Source organism: Pipistrellus kuhlii, unplaced genomic scaffold (assembly GCF_014108245.1).
Source record: "Pipistrellus kuhlii isolate mPipKuh1 unplaced genomic scaffold, mPipKuh1.p scaffold_m20_p_4, whole genome shotgun sequence".
NCBI classification, from domain to species: Eukaryota; Metazoa; Chordata; class Mammalia; order Chiroptera; family Vespertilionidae; genus Pipistrellus; species Pipistrellus kuhlii.
The window spans coordinates 55,794,956-55,819,327 of NW_023425540.1; the positions used below are offsets into that span (position 1 = coordinate 55,794,956).

Sequence of the window (24,372 nt, forward strand, 5' to 3'; positions counted from 1 at the left end):
GGCACTGGCCCCACTTGCACCCACTGCCAGAGCCTGGTGCCAGCCCCGATCCACCTTCCCCTGCTCCTGATGGGTGATCAGGGCAGCAGCCACTGCTCGCACCAGTTGATGGCATTGGCCACACTTGCACCCTCTGCTGGCGCTGGCTCCAATCGCTTTGTGCCATCAGTAGATGTGAGAGAGGCCAGCATCGGCAACGTCAGTGCGTTGGAGCGGGGCTGTTGGCAGAGAGGGGACCAGGGGCTGTGATGGGAGAGGTCTTGTGGGGGCACAGAAGATGGGCCAAGACCTGCCCCTGTATCCGCTACAGCCATGCGGCCCACAGTTTCTTTCAAGGTGCATCAATTCATGCACTGGGCCCCTAGTCCATTTATATTAAGTGACTCTTGTTTCCTCTTTGATTCATGTTGTGAAATAGGACATGCTTATTGTAAGGGGACAACTATTTGACCCATGTGAGTATATTAAAATCACACTTAGGGATATAATTCAGGCATACCTCGTTTTACTGTGCTTTGCTTTATTGTGCTTCAAAATGTTCAAAATGTTTGCTTTTTTTTTTTTTTTAAACAAATTGAAGGCAAGACCCTCCACCAGCAAAAAGATTATGACTTGCTTTATTGTACTACTCCCTTTATTACAGTGGTCTGGCATAGAACCCACAATATTTCCAAGGTATGCCTGCAAAGCACTTAAAATCACTATTTTTTTAGATGGAGAAAAGTTCCCTGCAAAAACTGAACGCTATTTAAAATACCAATACCAACAACAATAAAATGTATTGCGTTACTCCTAGACTATAACTGCCTTGACAACGAGGAGTATTGTAGCCATCCCTTTGTCTTCAATCTTATACTGCCTGGCATATTCTAGGCCTGGCGGGACGGATTTGGCCCGCGGGCCTTGTGTTTGACACATGTGTTCTAGACGAACAAGGGCCTCTGGGCAGCCAACTGTCCCCTGCCTTCAACTGCACCTTCCCTTCCTGCCTCCCGCCCAGGGAAACAGTCTGGTCTCCCACAGGGAGAAGGCCAGCAGGGAGGACAGGGCCCACGCTCTGAGATGGGGGAGACCAAGGAAGCCAGCAGGAAGCCAGCAGCAACAAAGCAACAGCAAACCCCGAAAAGGGCCTCTGGGAGGAGCGCAGGCTGCTGTGGGCGGGAGAGCCGAGCAGCACCTGACCTCCGCAGGGAGCTGGAAAGGGCTTTGCAGAGGAAGTGACGTTTAAGTGACTTGTGCAGCACAAAGGAGGAACCATGTGCACGTGTTTTTCAGGGAAGAGGGAAACCCACTCGTCGGCTAGAATAAAAATTGGACCTCCCCCTTGCTTTGTGAGCTTTGTGGTCAGTTTCTCCAGTGCACATAGCAACTTGGATGTATGACTGAGGTGAGATATGCTCTTGTTTCAAATGGCACTTCTCTGAGGGGGGGCGGGTAGCTAAGAAAACGGAGCCCCCTGTCTGCAACGGGAAAATAAGGAGCCCACAGTATGTCTGTGAAGATGTTGCCAACAGCACACTCAGCGCCTGCCTTCCGAATCAGGGCCCTTGCCCTCACTCACGCAGGTCTGTCATCGCCACAGACGCCCTGGGCAACGTCACTCACTGCTGCAGGCCCAGAGGCAGAGTGTTGTTTCCCTGGCAGTCCCCCTCTCTCCGCGTCCTGGCTCTCTGGCCATTATGGACCCTGGCATCCGTCAGGTGCCCCTGGAACTCATCCTGGACAACGCACATTCAAATGGGACTCCACTGGCCCCAAGCTGGGCACACATGGACATGAGCGAAATAGGGGGAATGCAACTGTTAGTAATAGCTCAAATTTGTACGTAAATGAGATGAGTCATCTAAGCGCAGTTTAAAATATTTTAAATAGGACACTATGAAAAAAAAAATAAAAGAGCAGACAGTACATGGGTTTTCCCAGGACCCTCCCTGCTCAGCCGACAGCGTGCACACTGCAGGCGCCGGGAGGCTTTTATGATTCCATTTCCCTCCCTTTGTCGCAGGACGGCTCGCGCCCCCTTTCAGGCGACATGCCACATCCTGGTGATGTTTCTCTGCAGTCAGAGCAGGGGGACTCGGCACGCCAGGAATCAGCACCCTGCTCACAGGCTCCCAGCTTGCCTCTCTCTTTCTCGTGAGGAGCGAGGCGGATGAAGCTGGCGCTACACAGACAGGCTGCAGGCCTGCCCAGCCTGGTGTGGGCCGTGGAAATGACTCTGGGGTGAGAGCAGCCTGGCTGCTCCCTTCCTCTACTCTGCAGGCAACTTCAAGGTCCCTTCCTTCGCTCTTCCTTCCTCAGTCAAACCCAGGCCTTCTCCATGAGCCGTACCAGTGACTCAGCTACAACACATGCCGGACACATGTTGACTGATGTGGGATGACTTAAACTATGACTGCAACCAAGATCACAACCAGGAACACAGTGGTTCTCAGCCCAGCTACTCCTGGGGGGTCTTTTAATAAGTCTCCCACTGCCCAGGCCAGTCCCAGATGACCTGTATCCGAATCTTGGGGGGCGGGGGGGGGGGGGGTTGGGGCCCAGACATCAGTAGTCTTTACAGCTCCTGGGAGATGCCCCAGGGCAGCGGGTTGAGATCTGCTGGTTTGAGCTTCCCAGTGAGGAGTCCCTACAGGGTGCGGATGATTCTGCACGTGGAGGTTTGAAGGCAAGATCTGATCTAAGATTACTGAAAGGTAAGGAGCAAGCACCTCCTCCCGGGCTGCCCTCTGTATTAAACCCTGAATCAGGGTTTTAGAGAAAGAAAGCTGCTCCTGCAGCTTATTAGCCCACCTCTCTTTCCCCACAAGTATCCATCACTGCCCGAGACAAAAGTATATTTCTGGTTTCTCCTCTCTCAGCACTGTCTTAGATTTCTAGTTAGGTGTGGCCAGGGGAGGCAGCCCCGTGGCCTTCCCAACAGCATAGGGAGGGGAAAAAGTGCCCCAAACCAGTGTTCACATGGACCCTGTGCTTCTTCAAGGGGCCACTCATGAGGTGGGAGAAGACTAAGTATTTATTATACATTTAAGAAGAAAACTGGATTGTCTTATTGAAGCCTAAAAGCCACTTGCTAACCATGAGAGTCAGCTGACTGCAGGCTTACCCATAATGCACCCTGCTTCACACAAAAACCTCACACCGACAGCCCGAGGCCTCTAAGAATGCATTTTAAAATATAGATGTAAGAGCTCTGACTCTTGTGTGGCAAAAAAAAAAAAAAAAAAAAAAAAAAAAAATCTCATCTAAAAGCCCAAAGCATAGAAAGAGACAGATACCGAGAAGGCAATGTACCTGGCAGGGCGGCAGGCTCATGAATTCAGTCAATTTTGTCAAATGCAGTCATTCCATTTCAGAATCTGCAATGATTGGAAGTGCTATGCTCTGTCAATATCACAACAGGCCTGGCTTCATGCTGTCTCTTTTTTCATGAAATGCGGGCTGCCTGCGAGGACGCGCGTTGCTTCTCTTCACTTGAATTAGCGCGGTGAGAAGGCGGCGGCGAGCCCGGAGGATGGGGATCACAGAAACGCCCGCAGTGTTAAGGGAGAATCGGGGCTCCGGGCTCGCCGACCTGAAGCCTCTAATTAGAGATTTAGTGTGACAGGAGCCCCACAGCCGCCCTGTCAGCGAGAAAAATTAGTGACATTTTCATTCCCTGTTTTACCCAGCGATCCTCCGCCAAAAAAGATGTTTCAAGCCCAAGTGTGAGTTCTAGGCACCGGCCCTGCGTAGGCCGTTCTGAGGCCACAGCCCACAGCCATGGAGCTGACCCACCGTGCAAGACTGCACGTTTTTAAAAACAGATTTGCATGTGTGGTGCATATGAGAGCCATGGCAGACACGTGTGGGACAGGGGATGCAGGAAACCACTCGGGCACTCATGTGCAGCGCTCCAAAGGGTTCGGCAAAAGACCAAGTCTGTGAGAAAACCTGTGCCCTAATAAGATAATTAATGTAGTCGCTGAGTGGTAAGTGCGATGTATTTATGGAACACATCTGGGTGTTTCTAAATTAAACTGGCAAACTTAAGCTGGGAAGTACAACTGAGGGAGAAAACTCTCAGAACTAAAAAATGTGTTTTCTCTTGTGCTTAATGGCTTTCTTGTTTTCAGTTTTAATTTTCTTATACAAAGCTTATGGCAGTGGACACCTGATGAGAAAATTTTCTTTCTAAAATTGCAGTTTCCATCAGGTAGAATTTATGAATTTGACCTGTTTTCTAAAACACATTTATTATCAGCAAAAATTTATTCTGCATAAAAGTAATCTGTAAATCTGTAGATTAAGAAACCCCTACAACAGCCAACTGGCATGGCTCTAGAGGTTGAGCATCAACCTATGAACCAGGAGGTCATTGGTCAACTCCAGGTCAGAGTGTATGCTTGGGTTGTGGGCTCGATCCCCAGTAGGGGAGGTTGTGTGTGTGTATGTGTGTGTGTGTGTGTGTGTGTGCAGGAGGCAACTGATCAATGATTCTCTCTCTTCATTGATATTTCTATCTCTTTCTCTCTCTCCATTCTTTCTGATCAATAAAAGTATATTTTTAGCCCTAGCTGGTTTGGCTCAGTGGATAGAGCATCGGCCTGCGGACTGAAAGGTCCCAGGTTCGATTCTGGTCAAGGGCATGTACTTTGGTTGCAGACACATCCCCAGTGGTGAGTGTGCAGGAGGCAGCTGATCTATGTTTCTTTCTCATTGATGTTTCTGACTCTCTATCCCTCTCCCTTTCTCTCTGTAAAAAATCAATAAAATATAGTTTAAATATATATATATTAAAAACCCTACATACAACAAGTGCTATTTTTGGTTTTCAGAAGAGAGACTACATAAATCAGAGCATTTCAGGGTTGGCTTCTGAAGGATGCTGAGTCCCATGGCACATCAGCTGCCTGAACTCTTTGACTGTCCTGAACCCAGAGAGCATTTGGCTACAGAATTCCCAGCTTCAGGAAACTGGTCTTATACCCAAGGGGTCATCTTTCTTACTCACTCATTTATTCCCATTTGCTTTGATACTTTTTTTTAATAACCAATCAAATTATTAAGAAGAAGTGGAATCTAAAGGTTATCAAACTTGCTTTTAGCTGAACAATACTTCTATAAATCACATAATAACTAAGCAGATAAACTATGTAAATAAAGTAAATAAATAAATAAAGCAATAGCAGTAAGGCTGTCTGGTTGAGAGCTATAAAGCTCAGGCAGCCTGAGGAGCCTCCTCAGAAGTTCAGTGTTACACAGAATGCAGGTGGGAAATACAATCCAATCCACCCACCCATCATCCGCCCATCCATCCATCCATCCATCCATCCATCATCCAATACATATCTGTTAGGAACTACAATATACCAGCCACTATGGCAGGGCCTGACAATACATAATATTAGGAGACACTCAGGGACCTTACGTTCTAATGAGGAGGAGAGTGGTGGGTGGGGTTTAAAAAGGTAAGAATTAACCATCACAACAAATAAGAGCTACTAGTTAATCGCTTACTTCATGTAAGAAACTTTGCACAGATAAACTCACTTAATCCTCTTAATAGCCTTTGAGCTAGGTGCTATTTTTACTTCCAGATAAGGCCATGGAGGTACGGGATCTGGAGAGAGAAAGGCCAGGAGCATGGTGATAGGGATTGTGAGAGGAAAGCATTGTCACAAAGGGGGATCAGTTACCATGTGGGCAGCTGCTAAGAGATGGAGCAAGTTGTGGACAGAGAAGTGGCCACTAGATTTGGTGGCATGGAAGTCACTGGTGACCTTGAACGGGAACAGAAACGGGGGCGAGGTGAGGATGGAATTAGGTGGTGAAAAAGAAAGGACCACTGTCCACAGCAGTCTCGTTCGGGAGCTTCCCGGGATGGCCGGGAAGCAGGGCTCCAGAGGACCGCTGAGGCAGGTGTGCTATGTAAGGGGTTCTTCCTGCGGAAGCAAGGCAAGTCTGGGTGCTGGTTTTGAAAGTTAATTTGCAGTCAGACAGCACTGTGGCTGCCCGTTTGCTTGTCTCCCCCAGGAGGCTGCAGGCTCCATGGGGTAGGAACTCGATTTTGTTCACTGATTTTTCCTGACCCTGTCACCTGTTCAGAGTGACTGGAACATAGTAAGCAGCTCAATAGCTATGTCTTGAATAAATGAATAAAATATTTAATCAAAATTGGCAGGGGGGAAGTTTAGATTTTCTCTTTGAAAAACTACTTGCCAAACAAAATTTGCATGAGGCACGGCATGGCCAGCCCCGGAAACCAGCTGCTGCACGGCGGGCCTCGAGAGCAGGCTGGCCGGCCGTTCCTCCCCGGCGGGCAGCGGCCCCCAGCCTCCGGAGCCCCCGCGGCCATCCTTGTTCTCGCTTTGCAGAGTCAGGTGCTTACGAGTTCTGGGATTCGATCTGAGCTCTGTTAAGATATTGCTGTTACCTTTCCTATTTCTAAATTAGAAAAATAATATGATCCTGCAACCTCATTCTTTTGTATAATTACTTAAGTCGAGTCAAGGTTCCAAGGAGATTATTTACTGCGAAGCAATGATGCTCCAGGGTGCCTTCAGGCAAACGCCAACCAGTCTATCCACCCTACAGCATTTGGGGAACAGAAGGCCCTTCCCTTCCTCCTTTCACACACACACACACACACACACACACACACACACACAATTTCACTCTACATCCATCCTATAACAGAAGTGAGCAAAGCAGAAGCAGCTATTTGCAGCACCCACCCTTAGAAGCTTCTCAGGGGATGTTGATTTTCCTGAAGAAACAAACCAAACAAGCCCCAGCCTAGACACCGACTGGCTGTCATACTTGGCGAATCTTTCCTCTTCCTGTTCACAGGAGAGAACTGAGATCCGCTGGTCTCTGGGTTTCTTCTTCCTCTATAAGTTTGATTGTAAATTGATTGGTCTTAACTATTTTTAAAAAAACAGATTCTATGGGTTATTTTGGAATTGTTGTCTGAGTCTCAGGGGCCTGGTTTTGTTTGTTTGTTGGTTGGTAAGATCTTAGCATAGAAGATGTACATTCGTGGCTAAAGTATTATGAGCTAGGTGGTTCATATCATGGTTAAATATCTGATATGTTATTCTGGAGCAGATATGTATACTACATGAATAATAATAATGAGAATAATAAGTTAATAAGCAGTTACATTTATTGAGTATTTTCAGTGTGCATATCTTTGGGTTAAGTGCTTTGTTGCAATGTCTCATTTAAACCCATAGGATACATAATATTATCCCATTTTTCAGATGGTGAAACTGAGGCTTTTAATGAGGAAGTTGTTCAAAGTCCAGTAAAGCAATGGAAGTAGAATTTGAAAACACTAATGTTCACCAAATAAACTTGTCAAAAAAGCTCCAGGTCAGCATCGTCTTGGTTTAATATCTAAAGGCAGGAAAGGCCTTTCGGCTGCCACTTCACCACAGTTGAGGTGGAAGAGATGGGAACACTGGGCTAAAATGGGGTTGTGAGTGGTAACCTCTGTATCTCAGCTGATGTGCTTTCCCCCGTTTCAATTACCAGGAATAATCAGGAGAGGGTTGTAAAAATGTGTTTTAAAGTGCTCCTGTGTGAAAAAGCACCAGGAGAAACTGTTTTATCAGCAAAAGAAACAAGATGCTGACACTTCAAGTGAAAGACTTAGGTTCAGATCTGAGAGCCAGCCACACGCTCTCACCATCTCTCCTCTCCCCTTTCCGTGGAGCACATGGCACTGGGGCCAGCTCACATAGCAGGATGTCTCCCGGCCGGGGCTGCGGGGTCTGTGCAGTCAGACCACTCTGCCTTGTTAGGAGAGAATGTTTTGGTATTTTGTGTGTGTGTGTGTGTGTGTGTGTGTGTGTTTTACACTTTATTTTCTTTGATAAGGCATACATTTTCAGTCTTAAAACTTGGCTACGGGCAATCTAGAAACAGCTGTGTGCGCGTTGCAGGGGAGGGGTGAGCCCCTGCAGGTACACACTTGGTTTCATGGCTGAATTGCTACCAAAACAGTCCCGGACACAGTGCCCCGCAAATTATTTTCCCTGAAACTGATTTTCCCAGTTAGTTCTGTGTATTAGTTACGGAGTCCTATATTATTTTCCCCATAGGGCTTTCCTGCTTACGATTCCTAACCAAGCTGATAAAAACTCCGTTTTCTCCACAGAAATGTTTAGCTGGCTGAGGCTTTCTCTCACCGTGATTACTTCCTGAGAAATGCAGTGGTCAGTTTCCCCCTGAATATTCTGACAGTAACTTGGGCACACACGACGTGGACCGGGGCAGTCGTCAAAGGCTGTAAGGCAGATCCTGGCTCTAAAGGGCTGACAGGTTTCTGTTTCTTGCATTTCTATACTGGCTTCTCATGGACTTAATGAGGCGAAATATCTCTACCATTTAAATGGGGAACTTGTGTGAAAGCAAAGATTCCATGTGATCTCAAGAAAGAATTTATTTTCAAGAAATCACGTATTTCGCTCCCGGCTAAGTACTTCGGGAATGAGGCCAGGTGAAGAGAAAGGTCTTGGCCATGGCGGTTTGATGAGAAATGAATTAATTCCATTATTTCCATGGTGTGGATCAATAACAAGTCGCCTCGGCAGCGGCCCCTGGCCTGGAGGCAGCTGGGAAAATCAATAGGATCACAGAGAAGCCCTCTCCTCCCCCGGCAGCCTCTCTGATCTTTTCGGGGTGGACTCTTCACGCCTGTGTAATTCTAATTTATGTCAACTAGAAATCAAAGAAATTCCGAGAGGCTTTGGTCATAGGACATCGGGGCGGACCTTTCAAAACCTATTTATGTCTCTTCCTTAAGTAACGTGGCCTCCCCTGCCCTCCTGGCGCCTTAAGGGGCCGGGAGAAGTGGCCGTCCAGCGTAAGGGCAGCTACCTGCTGCAGACAGAGGCGGAGGGATGGCGTTAGCAGACGGAGGTGCACTCTCTCCATCCTGTCTACAACCCTGCAGGGACAGAGGAACTAATAAGCATTTTAAGCAAAATGCTCTGCCAAGAGTGGCTCCCTCAATAACGCTCTTTAATGATACCCCAGACGCTGGCATTTTCAAATCAAATGAACAGTGTATAAAATTAGTTCTGCATGAAGTTAAAAAAAGAGAGTAAGTGAAAGGGAGCTTTTAAAAGCTCTAGCATTTCTCCATTCCAACTGCTTTTCACAAGGGTTTGGCATATGAGAATTGCTACATTTATGATGTTATTCGCTGCTCATAATTCAGGCTCTCTGTCTCCAAACTTCTGTATTAACACGCACTGCAGAGGTTTCCACCGCGACATTTTATCACCGAGGTTTCCCAAACCAGCCAGCCTGCCTCTGGCGAGGTCTGGTTTCTCAGCCAATGTTATGCCACCGGGCTCCTTCCCTTTTCATCAGCCTTGTTACCCAAAACATTTTTTCATTAACCTCGAACGCTGTATTTCCATTTGCCCTACAGCTTTTCCATGAAAAAAAAAATTTTTTTTTTGTCTTTTCCAGTTTTGTTCCCCATCCAAACTGCCTTGCGAGAAATGAGGAAAATATATTATTAGAAGAAACAGATCTATATAGAATCTAGCATTCGCTGAAGTTGTGAAAATGATTTTTATAACCGAAGCTGCTGTCTATAATTAAGGCAGGCGGAGTCAACATATTGCTCCGATTAGAGTTCCCGTTGATTATACAAGTAGTTTTTAACTAAATCGCCAAGTAAATGTGTGTTAAGTTGATAGGTGATTTCGGGTCAGCTCTAATTCCCAAGGCCAAGTAAGCCTTTGAACAGTCTTTAAGGATATAAATTCACCCCAATTCATCAAAGCCATCTCACACAGCGTGTTCTTCTCTTGGTTCTCACAATGCACTAAAGTTTAGGAGATTAAGCGGCCTCAGCTTCAAAACCCAAAGCGACGCCTGTAACGTGCTTATCCATCCAGCAATCAGAAAAGCTATTCACACAGGGGCTTCCTAACGCACTTCCTAATTTTACAAGCGCGCAGGGAGCGCCACGATCGTCAAATGGCGGGAGGACTCCTCCGTCATCGCTGCTGCAGCCCAGCAAATTTTACTGCTGTTTTGCTTAGACATCCTCTGATAATCTAAGTACATGTTGCTTTCGTCTGCAAGCAATATGTTTGATGTTTCTCATCTGTTCTTTGTTTACCTAATGAGAGGAACGGAGGAAAAACACCTTCCTACAACAAATACCATGCATTTTGTTATTCTTACAATTTTTTCAAAAACTCAAGTGAGGAAAACAGCGTAAGTTTGGGTCAAGTATAGCTTTCAGATTAAGGATAAGAGGCCCCAAATGAAACTGACGTCACATGAAAGAAAACATAACCAGCCTTCAATATTTCTCAGAACTGTAGGAGCACAGCACACACGTCCTGGGACATACAGATATCACACACACACACACACACACACACACACACACACACACACCCGGCCCCCTCATCCCAGGGCAGGGACCCAGGGATGGCATTTCTGAAGTGGGGGCAAGTGTGCAGAGACCATTGAGACCTCTCGTTCACTCCTTTGGCTCGACGAAGGGGAAGGATTACTCTTATTTGCGAATTATTAGTGGTCAGCAGGTCTGGTTAAGGTACAGGGAGAAGAGTGAAAGGCCCACATTAATTTAGTTAGTTCTTTGTTGGCACAAATGATCACATCGAGGTAGTCAATTATTGCCTCCATATCCTAATCATAATGTCTCTGTGCTTCCTGTTTTTATTATTTTTCCCCATTATTTTTCTTAGTACTTTTCTTTTTGTTTACCTATTTGAATTGTCTGCTCTCCAGCTCACCCTTTCCTCCTCCCATTACAATTATTTCTTCTCTCCTCTGCCTGAGTTAGTAAGTTGATCCCCAATACTGTGTGTCCCATGGATGCATTGGTTTTCCTTTGTGAAATGTATAGAAATGTGATTACGGGTATCTTTGTACAGAAAAGAATCTGAAGGCTAAATTTAAGTGAGGAAAAAGTAAAAGGGCAAAATCTCCTGTAATCTGAGTTTATTTTCTCCCCTTCGTTTTAATTCCCTTTCAAAACAGGAGAGCAGGCAATACACTTTTTTTTTTTCTCCTTTGGAAATTCAAATATTAAACCACAGGTTAATATAATGATATTAATGATAAGAATAACCAGCAACACTGAGCATTTTATATATCACACACAATATTCTCACTTGATAGAAGTGCCCTCACTGACATGCTCACAGCACTTCGATAGGAAAGGTACTATTGTCACCGCCATTTTTCAGACAAGGAAACACAGACACCGGGATGTTAAGATAACACAACCAAGTGTCAAGCCCAGATCTAAACCTGAACTCTGGTTCCAGAGTCCATACCCTCCACTACAAACTGTTTTTCTTTGCCTGGCTTTCTAACCTAATCTGACATTATATTTTCATTACTCTGTTTAAAAATGAATTTTGTCCTTATGCAGAAAGAAAAGGCAAATTTTTTTGAGTCTTAATAAAAATTCGAAAGCAGGTAATGGATAGCTTGATACCAATTTTGAAAGCTGATTTCCATTCAATTTAAGGTTTCACTTGCACGTTGTGTGTGGTTTGGAAACTTGTTCTCTCTTCACAGAACCTCTCATGTTTGCCTCTGAGCTGCCTTAAGCCTGAGGGCGCCGGGCAGCAAGCCTGGGCCCTGAGCCCCCTGGCTGGCCACAGGCTATGGTTAGACCCCTGGTGCTAGAGCCACGGCCGCTCGCTCAGAGCAGCTCTCACATTGGAGAGAGGATTCAGAGGCTGCCCCAAACCCTCCGGGGTACCACCAAACGGAACAGTCGCCCCATCTCCCTTTGAACTAACTTGTATTTGGGTAGAAAAGGATCCATTTTTTAAACTTAAAATTAGCAAAATGCTGGTCAGCAAATATATCTGAAATAATCTCCTATACTAATCAGAACGTAAGTTTCTTTAAAAGAAATGTTTTTTAAATTGGTTTTTGCTTTTAAATTTTCAATGACAGTTTACATTCTACACCAGTCTGTATTAGTTTCAAGGTGTATAGCATTGTGATCAGACAATCCTATATTTCACAAAGTGTTCCCCCCGATATTTCCAATACCCAACTGGCACCATGTACACTAGTAGTTATTACAATACTACTGTCCATATTTCCTCTGCCATACGCCCCATCCCCGTGACTGTTTTGTAGCTACCAATCTATACTTCTCTATCCCTGCATCTTTTCACCCAGTCCCACAGGCCCCAGCCCCTCTGGCCACCACCAGTCTGTTCTCTGCATCTGGGAGTCTGGTCCCGTTCTGTTTAGGACATAAATTTCTACAGTTCATCCCTGGAGGTGGAGCTGATCTCAACACATCCAAAGACTGGTTTGTTGGGATACAGCGACCCACTTTGAACACACACGTTTTGGTGTCCTTGCTCATGGAGTACTCATGTCTGAACTCCTCTGGCTGAGACCGAGGACATCTGCTGTCATTGCTCAACATTTCTAGGATACTCTGATGACTGTGGGCCCTCCCTTTAACTTTTTAAAAAAATAATTTTATTTTAAAGTGACAGAGTTAGTAGTAGTGCTAGGTTTAGTTAGTAGTGAAGTTTGAGGGAGACTTGTAACCCTTGGGTCTCAGTGCTGTTGCTTAGTAACAAAATCAGTCAGCTTTCTAAGCTGGGATGAGACTATATAATAAAATCTCTCTAAACATTACTAATGGGCAAAGGCCTGGTATAAGTTTGGATTTTAAAGTGACTTTCGAGCATTTAGAGAACAGAATGGGGTCAATTAACAAATATGATAAAACACACAAAGGATTTGGGCTATTCCTTCTATTGGCCCCAAATTTGCTACATTTAGAAAATGCATGTCCTTTGAGATACATATAGTATTTAGTTTCACTCTCGTTTGCTAGATATGTCCCTAACCACCACTTGCAAAAGTATCACACCTGTGTAAATTATTGTAAGACGCCAGCGTTTTCTGAGCAAGTATCTGAGGTGGCTCTTTTTCAAGGAACTGGTCCCTGTGCCTGGAGATGCCCTGAGGATGTGCCACGAGCCTGAACACAGGCGCCCAAGACCTGGGGCAACATCTGGGATGAGTGGCCTGGAGCCATGTGTGGTCTTTCTGAGACTCTATATTCTCGCCTTCACAGCATGAATAACTATTCCTTAGATCTGTTATAGGGGAAACATCTTCAAAGGGCCCCAAATTAAATATGGCCCAATTTCCCAAACTCATGTTCAAGTCTCTGGGCCAGCTCTACCGACGTGCAGTGGGACCTCTGGGGCTGTTTCTCAGAGTATGCTAAAGGCAGCAGCTTAAGTGTGGAGAGATGCAAATTCCCCATTCCAGCCCATTTTTGTCCCCCAGATAGTCAGAATACATAGATGTTGGGCACTGAAACTTCATACTTTGAATTGGGGGGAAAACAACCTGGCACTTTCTTTCTGCCTTACTGCTGCAGGGAACTTGGAACCCAGAGCAGAATTTTACTGTCAGACCCTGCACGTTGCAATGTGCCATGCAAACATTATTCATTTTGTCCATGGGCTTTAAGGGTAGGAAGTCAAAATCAAAGTTGACTATGAGTATGATTGCCTTTTCTTTCTGCATAAGGACAAAATTCATTTTTAAACAGAGTAATGAAAATATAATGTCAGATTAGGTTAGAAAGCCAGGCATCTTAAAATCCATAGCTGTTAACAGTGCATGTATGTATATACATGTGTATATATATATATACCTACATATATACCTCTATACATACATAACCACATATGTATATGAAGAGAGAGAGAGAAAGAAAAAGAGAGAGAGAGAGAGAGAGAGAGAGAGAGAGAGAGAGAATGATATCCAGCTATTAACTACACTGATATTTACAAAATTAACTTGAAAGGTAACTCTTACTTTATCGCATCTCATCAGCCCCAAATATCTCAGAGACTTGCTGCTCTGAGCAATCAGGGTGGCTCCTTGGTCTGTGATTTCTTTGCACCATCCGACATCTACCGTCTCTATGGTCATGCTGTATCGCCCAATGGCTATCAGCGCTGCGGGAAGAGATGGGGGGAAAAAGGCAGAATAAACATTAGCAGCGGAAGGATTTTCTAACTCATTATGACCATTGCTCTCATTTTCTCACTAAACTTGTTCCTGAAATGGTGTGTGTAAATGCATGTTTTATAAACAAAATTAAATACTTCCGGAAAGCTTGCCCTATGACAAACCCTTTTACAAAGTGAATGATCACTCCATAATGTCCCTTTCATTGGAACACAACCTTTTATCAGTTTTACTCATTGCAAGGTTACTTGTACTTGCAAACATACATATCTGCAGAAGGAACAAATTAAAATGAATTACACACATAAAGTGCTACAGAAAACCCCAAGTAGTAATTAAACTTTACCCAAGATAATGTTAATTTAAAAAAAGAAAGAAAAACCCATATAAACACCATTTTGAGGTGTATAACACTGCATATGAATTTCTTTACTGATTGGCATACATTTTTCCATCTGTTCATGATCTTAAAATGTAAGAATACATAATATTTTTTAAGTTAGACCTTCTTGGGACTGTTAGGAATTAAGAGTACATTATACATACAGTTGAATTTAATTGATGCCATGCTATAGTGCAGTAAAGGGAATGCATTTGTGCTGGTGAATTTCTTCCTCATATCAGAAGTATTCTTCCCACTAACATATAAAATGAAACCTGTCATCTGAAAACTATGACAGCATCTCTAGTCTCTTTGACTGTTTAGCCTGGTACTAATGTGCAGATGCTCATCCCATAATCTCTGAGGTACCCTCCTTATCACTGCTCATAACCAGCTGCCCCATCAGAGTGACCAATCAGTGAGTGTGGATCTTTGCTGTGGACCTCTGATTGGACAGACACACATGCCTCTACCTTTGTGAGCAGAAAAAAAGATTTCAATAACTCCATCCAGAGTGTGTTTATGGTGCATTGGTATGTAAATGAAAACCCCCAAAGCAATGCCACAAATACTAAAAAGGAAGAAGTTGTTTGCTAATTATTTCCTCATTCTATGATAGGAGGAATTGATTCACTAGATTAATAAGAGCAGAGTGAATTATTCATGTGAATAAATGTTAACTCTTACACCTCAGAGAAAAGTATACTTGGCAAAATCACTTTGCTAATTACCTCAGTAATTTTTCTTTTAACCATAAAACTCATGCCCATTCCTTCAAATATCAAAGACATATATTAAAAGCTTACAAAAACAATAATCATGATCCCAGTGTTTTCCAGTGAAAATGCTATAAAAGCAGAGAAAAAGTTTTTCCTGGAAGTCCCTCATGCCACTAATTTGCAGATGCTCTCTTCTTCGTGTGAGCTATTTCGGCATTTAGTTTTCCTAGGAGATTAGGCAGGGCCCGGGGCAATCTGCCAAAGGTTTGCTGAATGGTCTGAAAGACATTTTTGTGTAGTAGAAGCAATGTCTCAGGTCAATCCCATTGGTGTTCTTGACCTAAGAAAACTGTTGTTATCTCTGTTATGGTCATAACTTTGGTTATGATGTCCTGAGGATCTCCTATGAGGAATGAAGTAGAAGATATATAAAAGACATTCCTTTCAATACAAAGTGCTCAAACTGAGATTTCAAAAGACCACAAAGCACAAGTTGCAAGATGGCCTTGGGGCGGTAGATCGTGCACTTTTATTGAGGTTTGAGGCTAGAACATGGAAAGCCCTGCAGTAGCTAGAAAAAAGTAAACCACATAATCCGAGGAGTTCTCAGAGGCTGTTTCCTAAGCAAGTAGAGTCAACAGCAATTTATTTTATGTGTTAAAAACACTGGTGTTTGGAATTTTCTTTTTTGTCCAAATTAAAATAAACAGTAAATAAGAAAAATGAAGATATATACATCAATTTTTGTTTTGTCATAGTTGTTGCTTAACTTGTTCATTTACTCAACAAACACTTCATGAGCTCTCACTCTACAGCCTTCTCTCCAATATTTATAGACTATCCACATACTAGACACTAGGCTAAGAATTTTAGGTGCATTATCTCACTTAATCCTCACAGCAATGTTATGCAGTTGTATTGTTATTTCCATATTAAAGATTAGAAAATGAGCCACAGAAAGACCAAGTAACTTTCCCAGTAGAACAAGATAGCAAATGGGGAAGTGGATAATAAGCTCAGAGCTGGCTCTCAGCCCTGGGTGCCCATCCAACCTACTAAGCTGGAATCAGTGGTCAGGCCATTGTAATTCACATGCGGAACTGTGGTGGGACACAGGGGTCCCGTGCTGGGTACCGGGGGCAGAACAATTCCCAGAGCTCAGAGGCCAGCTGTGTGGTGTGGGTGATGGGAGGTTTGGATGGAAATGAGGAACAAACAAATAAACAGTCACTAGGGAGGTTGGGGGGAGGGGAATTAGCTACATGTGTTCAGGATGTATTTCCCTTTACCATGATTCTGGAGTGAAACACGACAGCTTATAGGTAGCCAAGTATTTGCCTGTGACTATAAGATTCTTTATTGGAATCTTCAAATTCTAAAATGCATACTGAATAATTTACCTCCTTGTGACTCTATACTACCTTTGGATATTTTTTCACTATGCTAGCTGTGAACTGTGTAGTGCAATTTCAAACCATGTAACCTCACAATGATCTCCAGTGGTCGGCAAACAGTTTGCCGCTCCATTGACTAATGAGTTTGCCGACCACTGTAAGTAGATGTCTGGCCTCAGGATGACATTTAACATTTCTGAGTCTCCGTTTTCTCACCTGGACAAATGGGGATATTGACTCCATGGAGACCTGCCTTCACAGTGTTGGCTTGAGGTTCAAATGAGATAATACATGTAAGGGACTTTGCACTACAGAAAAGTCATGATTAATTTGATATTTCCAAACCATCCTACAGTAGTGCAGTTGACTAAAATGAAAAGACTTGAAAGAGTTTTGAAAAATAAACAGCTCCGGGCAAATGAGAGCATTATATAAGTACTTGGTCATTGTGTCACTGCTATAGTTCTTGAACTGTCTACTCTCCATTGGTGTTCATGAAACCCACAGACCCTGGGATGACAGGGCTGTAAATGTATGTATGATTACAACCTTCATTAGAGACTGTTGACACATTACAATGATATTTATTGAGCCCTGAAAGGGAATAAATTATGCAAGACTAATTCCTAATCCCATGCAATGTTAATATATTTTCTTTATGTGCTAAGTGCATCAAATAAAGTTAAATTTTAAAAAGTTACACAAATTACAAGCTGTAATTCAGCAACTCATATGATGATCAGGGAAAGATATAGATCAACCCACTAACAGGCATTTCCATAGGCATACAGAGTGACTGAAAAACACGGGCACACATGCACTTAATTTTGACTAATAAATTCCATTTCTAGGAACCTACCCTGAAAATATACTTCTAATTATACAAAATTACATACACACACACACACACATATATATATATATATACACACACACATATATACATTATATATATATATATATATATATATATATATATAATATATATATATATTTTCATGGGGGCATTATTGTACTTGCAAACTTACGAAAACAGCCTTAATGCTCAAACATAAGAGTGGTTAAATAAACTATGCCACACCCTCATAATTGAACACAAGAAGCTAAAAAAAAAAAAAAGAAAATGGGGTAGATCACTGGGAACTTCCACATCATTCAATGAAGAAATGAAAGTGCAAAAGAGCTTATAAGGCGTGCTACCACCATACAAAAGGGAACATAATAAAAAACCTGAATCTGCTCATTTGTGAGAAATAAATACAGGAAAGATTACCCAGAAAACATAGAGTCTATTTAACTATAGGGGGATGGTGGGAAAAGAGAGGAAAGAAAAGGGACACAAATGTGGTGGTGGAGTGTGAGGAGGGACAGACACTTCTTGAAATATCTCTTTGGCTATAGCTTTGAATCTCTGAACCATAGTAACACTTTACATACCTCCCACACACACACACAAAAAAAATTAAAGCCAACTAGAATGTGGGGGAACCCAAAGTGAAAAACAAACAGCAACAAATCAATCCTAAGTGTATTACCAATGAGCAGCTTGAACCTGCAGAGTGATATAATCACACTGAAGGGATAGGAATTAAATCGCTTTGGAAAACATGATTTTGACTGAATATTATAAGGCGCAAAACCAAAATGAACTGCCACCAAATATTGTTCTCTAGTTAGTAAATATATTTCCCACAGAGGTGTGAGTGAGCAATTCAGTAACAACTTTATGTGTAATCTAGGATTGTAGATACTGAGTGTCAGTCTTTGAACTGTTAGAGAAATAGGTTACAAATAAGAAAAGGAGAGAAGATTATAATGAACCTGTGGTATTGAACTGAAATCAGAGGTATTAAATGAACTCGTATATTTTGTATTTACACACATATACACAGATAGTCACATAGAAATAACCAATAAATATCATGTATGTGCATTCATGGTTTAGTACACATACATATATTTCCTATTTTTTTTCTGCTGAGAGGGATAAGAGCAATGACACTCCAGAAACAATGATCTACTAGCACCCAGATCTTTTTTCTTTTTTTCAAAACATCATTCTCCAATAAAAGGAATCAAGGCTTCTTAGAGAAATGACTGATTTCAGGTCTGTGGCAGGGAAAATACAAGATAAGACTGAACATCATATATTCACACACACACACACACACACACACACGCACGCACACACGCAACACACACACATTGCTTAAAAGGAATGAGAGCATGCCAAAAAGACACTGAATCCAACCAGAAAGAGCTGCCAATGACACATCTGGAACAATATGAGCATCAAATAATGATAGCATTGGATTATTATTCGAAAATTGGAAACGCATCTATAAGTCCTTACTGATATAAATGATCAAATAAATAAAGAGACAAGGAGGGGCAGATCTTCCTTACAGAAGAATTTTTTAAAAAATGTACGGAATAAGAGAAATACTAAAAAAGTAAAAAAAATTAAAAATCAGGCGAAAACCACAGTAATCACTGTTGCAGGCAAGCTCTAGTAGTTGATATTAAAATCTGTTGGTGAAAGTTTGAGGAAAAACAGAATATGGGCAGAGTGCCAAAGACATTTAACAATTTTCAAAAATCATAACTTCATAGTAGAGAGACCCAGCAGACACCACCTTCCCCAAATGATCAAGGTTAGCATTATCAATAACAACACATATATGCCAAAATGAATAATATCAACTTACTCATCAGAAAACATTGCACAAAACCAAACTGAGAAACAGTCTACAAAATAATTCACCAGTACTCATCAAAAGGGTCAAGATAATGGAAAATAAAAAAGAGTAAGGAAGTGTCACAGACTGAAGGAATCTAAGGCGACAAGAAAACTAAATACAGAGTGGTATGGCTCAGCTGGCATGACTTCCTGGTTGAGTGTTGACCTATGAACCTGGAGGTCATGGTTCAATTCCTCGTTAGGGCACATGCCCTTGTTTCAGGCTCGATCCCCAGTATGGGGCATTCAGGGGGCAGCCAATCAATGATTATCTCTCATCATTGATTTTTTTTTCCTCTCTCTTTCCCTCTCCCTTGCTCTCTGAAATCAATAAAAATATATATTTTAAAAAATACAGAGTAGTACCCTGGATTGGATTATAGAACAGACAAGGAAATTAAGGGGAAAACTGGTGAAATTCAAATAAGATTTGCAGCTTAGTTAATCTTAATGTTTCAATGTCAATTTCCTAGTTTGCTAATTGTACTATGGTTATATAAATTGTAACTTTAGAGGTCGCTGACTATGCCTCTACTATTTTTGCGACTTGGCTATAATTCTAAAATTATTTCAAAACAAAGAGATTAAAACATGGAGAAGCTAATAATAGATAGTGAGTGAACTAAGTAGAGGACTTTTACTTTTGTAAGTAAAAGCAGGTATTATTTTCATACTGAAAGATCTGATATATAAATGCTGGGACTAAAAATACTCTTTTTTTTTTTTTCCCTCATAGGAAGATGAGTCATATGACTGCATTAACGAGTGACCTGCATGGGTCATTTTGTCCTTCCCAGTCCTACCTTCTGCTATGGATCTAGGTATCTGGAATAAAATCAGAAGAAATGCCCTAGTGCTTGAAAGAATTAGGGTTAAAATTTAGCAGTAGGATTAACGTCTTTCATGTAATACTTGGATAAAAGCCACTTGCAAAGAAATTTCTTGGCACGCATACAAAGAGACAAATATGAAAAGTGCTCTTCTTTGTGGAAACCACAGAAGCTCCAAAAACAAAGAACTGACACTTTCAGAGACATTCACTGTTGTGTGATGGTCCCCGTGAGGCCCCCCTCTAGCCCGTGGGTACAGCAGCAGAGGCTCCTAGCCCTCGCAGGTCAGGAGAAGCACAGGCGCCTAGAAAAAGTCCAGATGCCCGAGTCCCACCTCTGGAGCAGCTGCAGAAGCTCCTGTGATCCCGACGTGCAGCGGGGCTGAGCACCACTGAACAGAATAACCTACAACTCAGGCAAAGTCAGTCAACTAAAAACAAAAGAACGCACTTTAAGGATATAAATAGCTCATGTGTTCTGACACTGTAAAGCAGCGCTGCCTCTCAAACAGTAGTGACTTCTTGCAGAGAAAACAATACCTTTTCACCCTTTATTTCTAACTTATATACCTCCCTTCCATAAACTCAACACTGATGACACTCTATTATATTTTTCCAGGCTGTCCCTTTTTGTAAATATTTTTTTTCTTTCTTTCATTCTAATGCAGACTTTATCAGAGTTTGTTTCATATTAGAATTATTTATCAACAGGCCTGTCTTGCTACTAGATTGTAAAGTCTTCAAAGTGGAAAATACAAAGAATGATTTTTTAGTACCCCTGGATCTCTGAAAATCAGTGTCACTTTTTTTTTTTTTTAATAGTTTTAATGAATTTTTTTGGACTTATAACATACATGCAAAAAATTGCACAAATCCCAAGGGTGTTACTTGATGGGAATTTTGACAAAGCTGACACAGCTGTGGAATAGTCTCCAGATCAGAAACAGGGCATAACCCACTCTGGCAAAGCCCTGTCATCTCCCGCTCTGGTCACTACTATTCCCTCAACATGATAACCACCATCTTGACACACAGATGGTTGTTCTTGTTGTATAAATAGAATCATAAGCCCAACACTCCTGTGTCTGATTTTTTGCTGCCCGTTATGTTCGTGAGATCCATCTACACGGCTATGTGTACTGGTAGTTCATTCTCAGTGCTGTATAGTATTCCATCCTGCTGCAGACTGACGTGTGGGCTCTCCCCACTCTTTGGCCACTATGGATAAAGCAGCTATGAACATTAGCATACATGTCTTTGTGTGGATATATGCTTGCATTTCACTTGGGTAAATACCTAGGAGTGGGATTTCTGGGTTGCATGAATAAAAGTTTAACTCAGCAGAAACTGCCAACATGTTTTTCAAAGCAGCTATACATTCCCACCAGTTACATAAATAGATTCTAGTGTCTGCAAATCCATGCCAATAATTGGTAATGTCTGTCTCTTTGAGGACACCCATTCTAGTGGGTGTGCAGTGGCACCTCTCTGTGGGTTTTGATTTTCATTTCATTAAAGACGAATGATGCTGTGCCTACTTTCAAGGTGTCAAGAACTGTTTTTAAATCATAGCTTATTGCCTATAGATGAATAGGAAAGGAATATAGATAATTTTTCCATTTTTAGACTATAGCAAAGAGTAGTTTCCTGGACAGCAGATAACTTGCCATTTTGAAGGAAAGTATCAGTAAAATAAACTAGACCATTCTTTGGAGATGTGGAAAGTCTTAACGTTTCTTAAAACAAGAAAGTAAATTCAAGGAAAGAAAGGTTACCAAAAACTTCTTAAATTCTCGTTTATTTGTGGAAATTTCAAAGCTGGCGGAATATTCTTTATTTAGGAACTCTAGACCTCTGAAAGTCAAGTGAAAAATAACATAATACAAACACTGTCCAGCAATGGTGGATAGCATTACAGTGAAAACTTTGCCTTGAACTAGAATTTTTAAGATGCTACACGTAAGGGCATCCACTCCCCACAGCTCCGCTCACTGCACTCAGAGCAGCAGCAGGCAGGCACTGCCTCGCAGAGGGAGCAGGCGGGGTGTGGCCTGCACCTTTCAGAGAGGCCCTCCTGCCCTGTGTGCCCTGAAACGGAAATTAGACATAAGGCTGCATCTGCTCTCCTTCCTCTGAAATAAACAAGTTGGTGGAAAAATAAGAGTTCAAGGGAAGGATTTTTTTAAAGGTCTCTGAATGCATCAGGAGCAAGGATTTTCCCTCCTTTATCCCTTCCTAATTATTTTTATTTTAATAGCACAAAGACACAAATCTGATTGGCTAGGTAGAAACTATGTTTGAATATGTTTAGAACTGACCATCACTCAGCAGGATCCTGGCCGGCGGCTCTGGTCTCAGGGGTGCTGTGTGTGGTGGTGACCAAGCCTTGGAGTGGAACCTCAGGTTCCCCTGACAGTTCCCTTATTAAATTTTAGAATTCAAGATGAGGAAGAAAAATAAAATAAAAGCCTTACCACTCTAACATGAGCTGAGAACCCTAAGTCCCGGGTACAATTATTCTTTTTCATTCCAGCCTGCATCAACCTGACATCAGACTTTTCTGACTTTATGAGAAGTGAATTATGGGCTTACCTATGTTGGTTTGAGGATATGGAAACATATGTTAGTGTCATATACCTGCCTTGTCCATCTTTCTGAACTGGACTTTCCAGACCACCATCCAGACAGAGCATGCTCCAAGCAGGTGTCAGAAACACGCATGCACCAACCCAGCATGCACAGAGCAGGATGCAATGTCAGCAGCGACCACCCCTTAAGCAGACGCCAATGTTAGGGACAACAGATGTGGTTGTCAGAGTGCCTGATACACACTGCAAAAGTATCTCGATATTGAAAGGGAAAGAAACCATGGAAGATGTCAGCAGAGTGAATATTACCTCCACTTTGTTTCTTACAGTTACTAATGAATACATATGAACCAGGGAATGTTTTAGGAGCTGGGAGTGAAAAGGTCTAATCCTGACTTCACAGAGTTTGGGTTATGAGCACAAATAAATAACTAGACTAGACAATGAGGCGATAATGATTTGGAGAAAAATAAAGCAGGAACTAGGGGCGGGTTGCTGCGATTTTCATGAGGGTGGACAGGGAAGGCCTGACGGAGAAAGTGACACGGGAACAAAGATCTGCCAGGGGCTGGGGGACTAGTCATCCAGGAAGGGAAGGCATTCTGTGCGGTGAAAACCTCGTGCCAGGCGACCGCAGGCTTGTTCTGGAATGAGCAAAGGAGCAAAGTGATGATCAGTGGATGTGAGATTAGGGGATTGATAGAATAGGGAGTGGACAAAATCATCTTACAGGCCAACTGAATGACACTGGCTTTCACTCTAAATAAAATGGGGATCCACTGGAGATTTGGGGGTCCTAAGTCTGATGTAATTTGAATAGTCAAGGTACCTCTCGGCTTCTGGGTGGAGGACAGAGTGGAAGGGGGCAAGAGGAAAAGCAAGGAGACAATATGCAGGCCCCTGCAGCTCTGCAGAGGACATGAGCAGCGGCTCGGTCCAGGGCTGCACAACAGAGACGGAGAGAAGGAACAGAATTGTGTGAATAGATGTTTTAAAAGAGGAACAATTGTATCAGCTGATAGACTAGATGTAGCTTGAGAGAAAGAGAAGAATCAAGGATGTAAAGAGAAAAGAAGTGTGTTTTTTTTTAGCACTTAGCTCTGAAAGACATTTCCTACATGGGATTTTACATAGCAGCTCTTGTGCCCTTGTGTGTCTGAATGTCCTTGTACGGCTAGGAATATATTAGTTTCTCCCACTGGATGTGAATTCCACTGAGAGGGGCAAAGACCACTTTCACTCATCTTTATAACATCATTGTCTAGCATATAGCCTTCACTTGTTAGTGTTCAATATACTATGTTCACTTAGATATCTGCATCTTACAATAGATATCACAATTATAAGCACTTAGGGAAAAATGCCCAGGAAGGGTCTTTTTGTATTCTCTGGAGTTCACACTCATTCTTTTATTCTAAAAAAAAATAAAAAAAAATAAAAAAAAAAATTATTGAATAGCTACAGTATGTCAATCATTGTGATGACTATAAGTTATCTTTGAGAGATTATAGGTAATATATATTTTTCCTTATATGTTTTTGCATTAAAAAATTCAACACTAGGCATGTTTTACTTTTACAAAGGATTAAAAACAAGTTTTTAAAAAGGTGCTAATGGACAGATCACTTAGTTTTACCATTTCCTACAGTGGGTTTCTCTAACCCAGTGCTCCCAAGGCTAACATACACATTTGCTGCCGCCAAAATG

The 24,372-nt window shown here is 42.4% G+C and overlaps 1 protein-coding gene across 2 annotated transcripts in view; it reads right to left on the minus strand.

The window, feature by feature from the left end:
* FBXL17 (F-box and leucine rich repeat protein 17) overlaps positions 1-24,372 on the minus strand; it is a 415,427-nt gene that overhangs the window by 9,344 nt on the left and 381,711 nt on the right. For both annotated transcript variants that reach the window (XM_036410707.2, XM_036410706.2), the window contains one exon: positions 13,858-14,000. In XM_036410707.2, the coding sequence (XP_036266600.1) occupies positions 13,858-14,000 (143 nt within the window). The remainder of the gene's footprint in view (positions 1-13,857; positions 14,001-24,372) is intronic.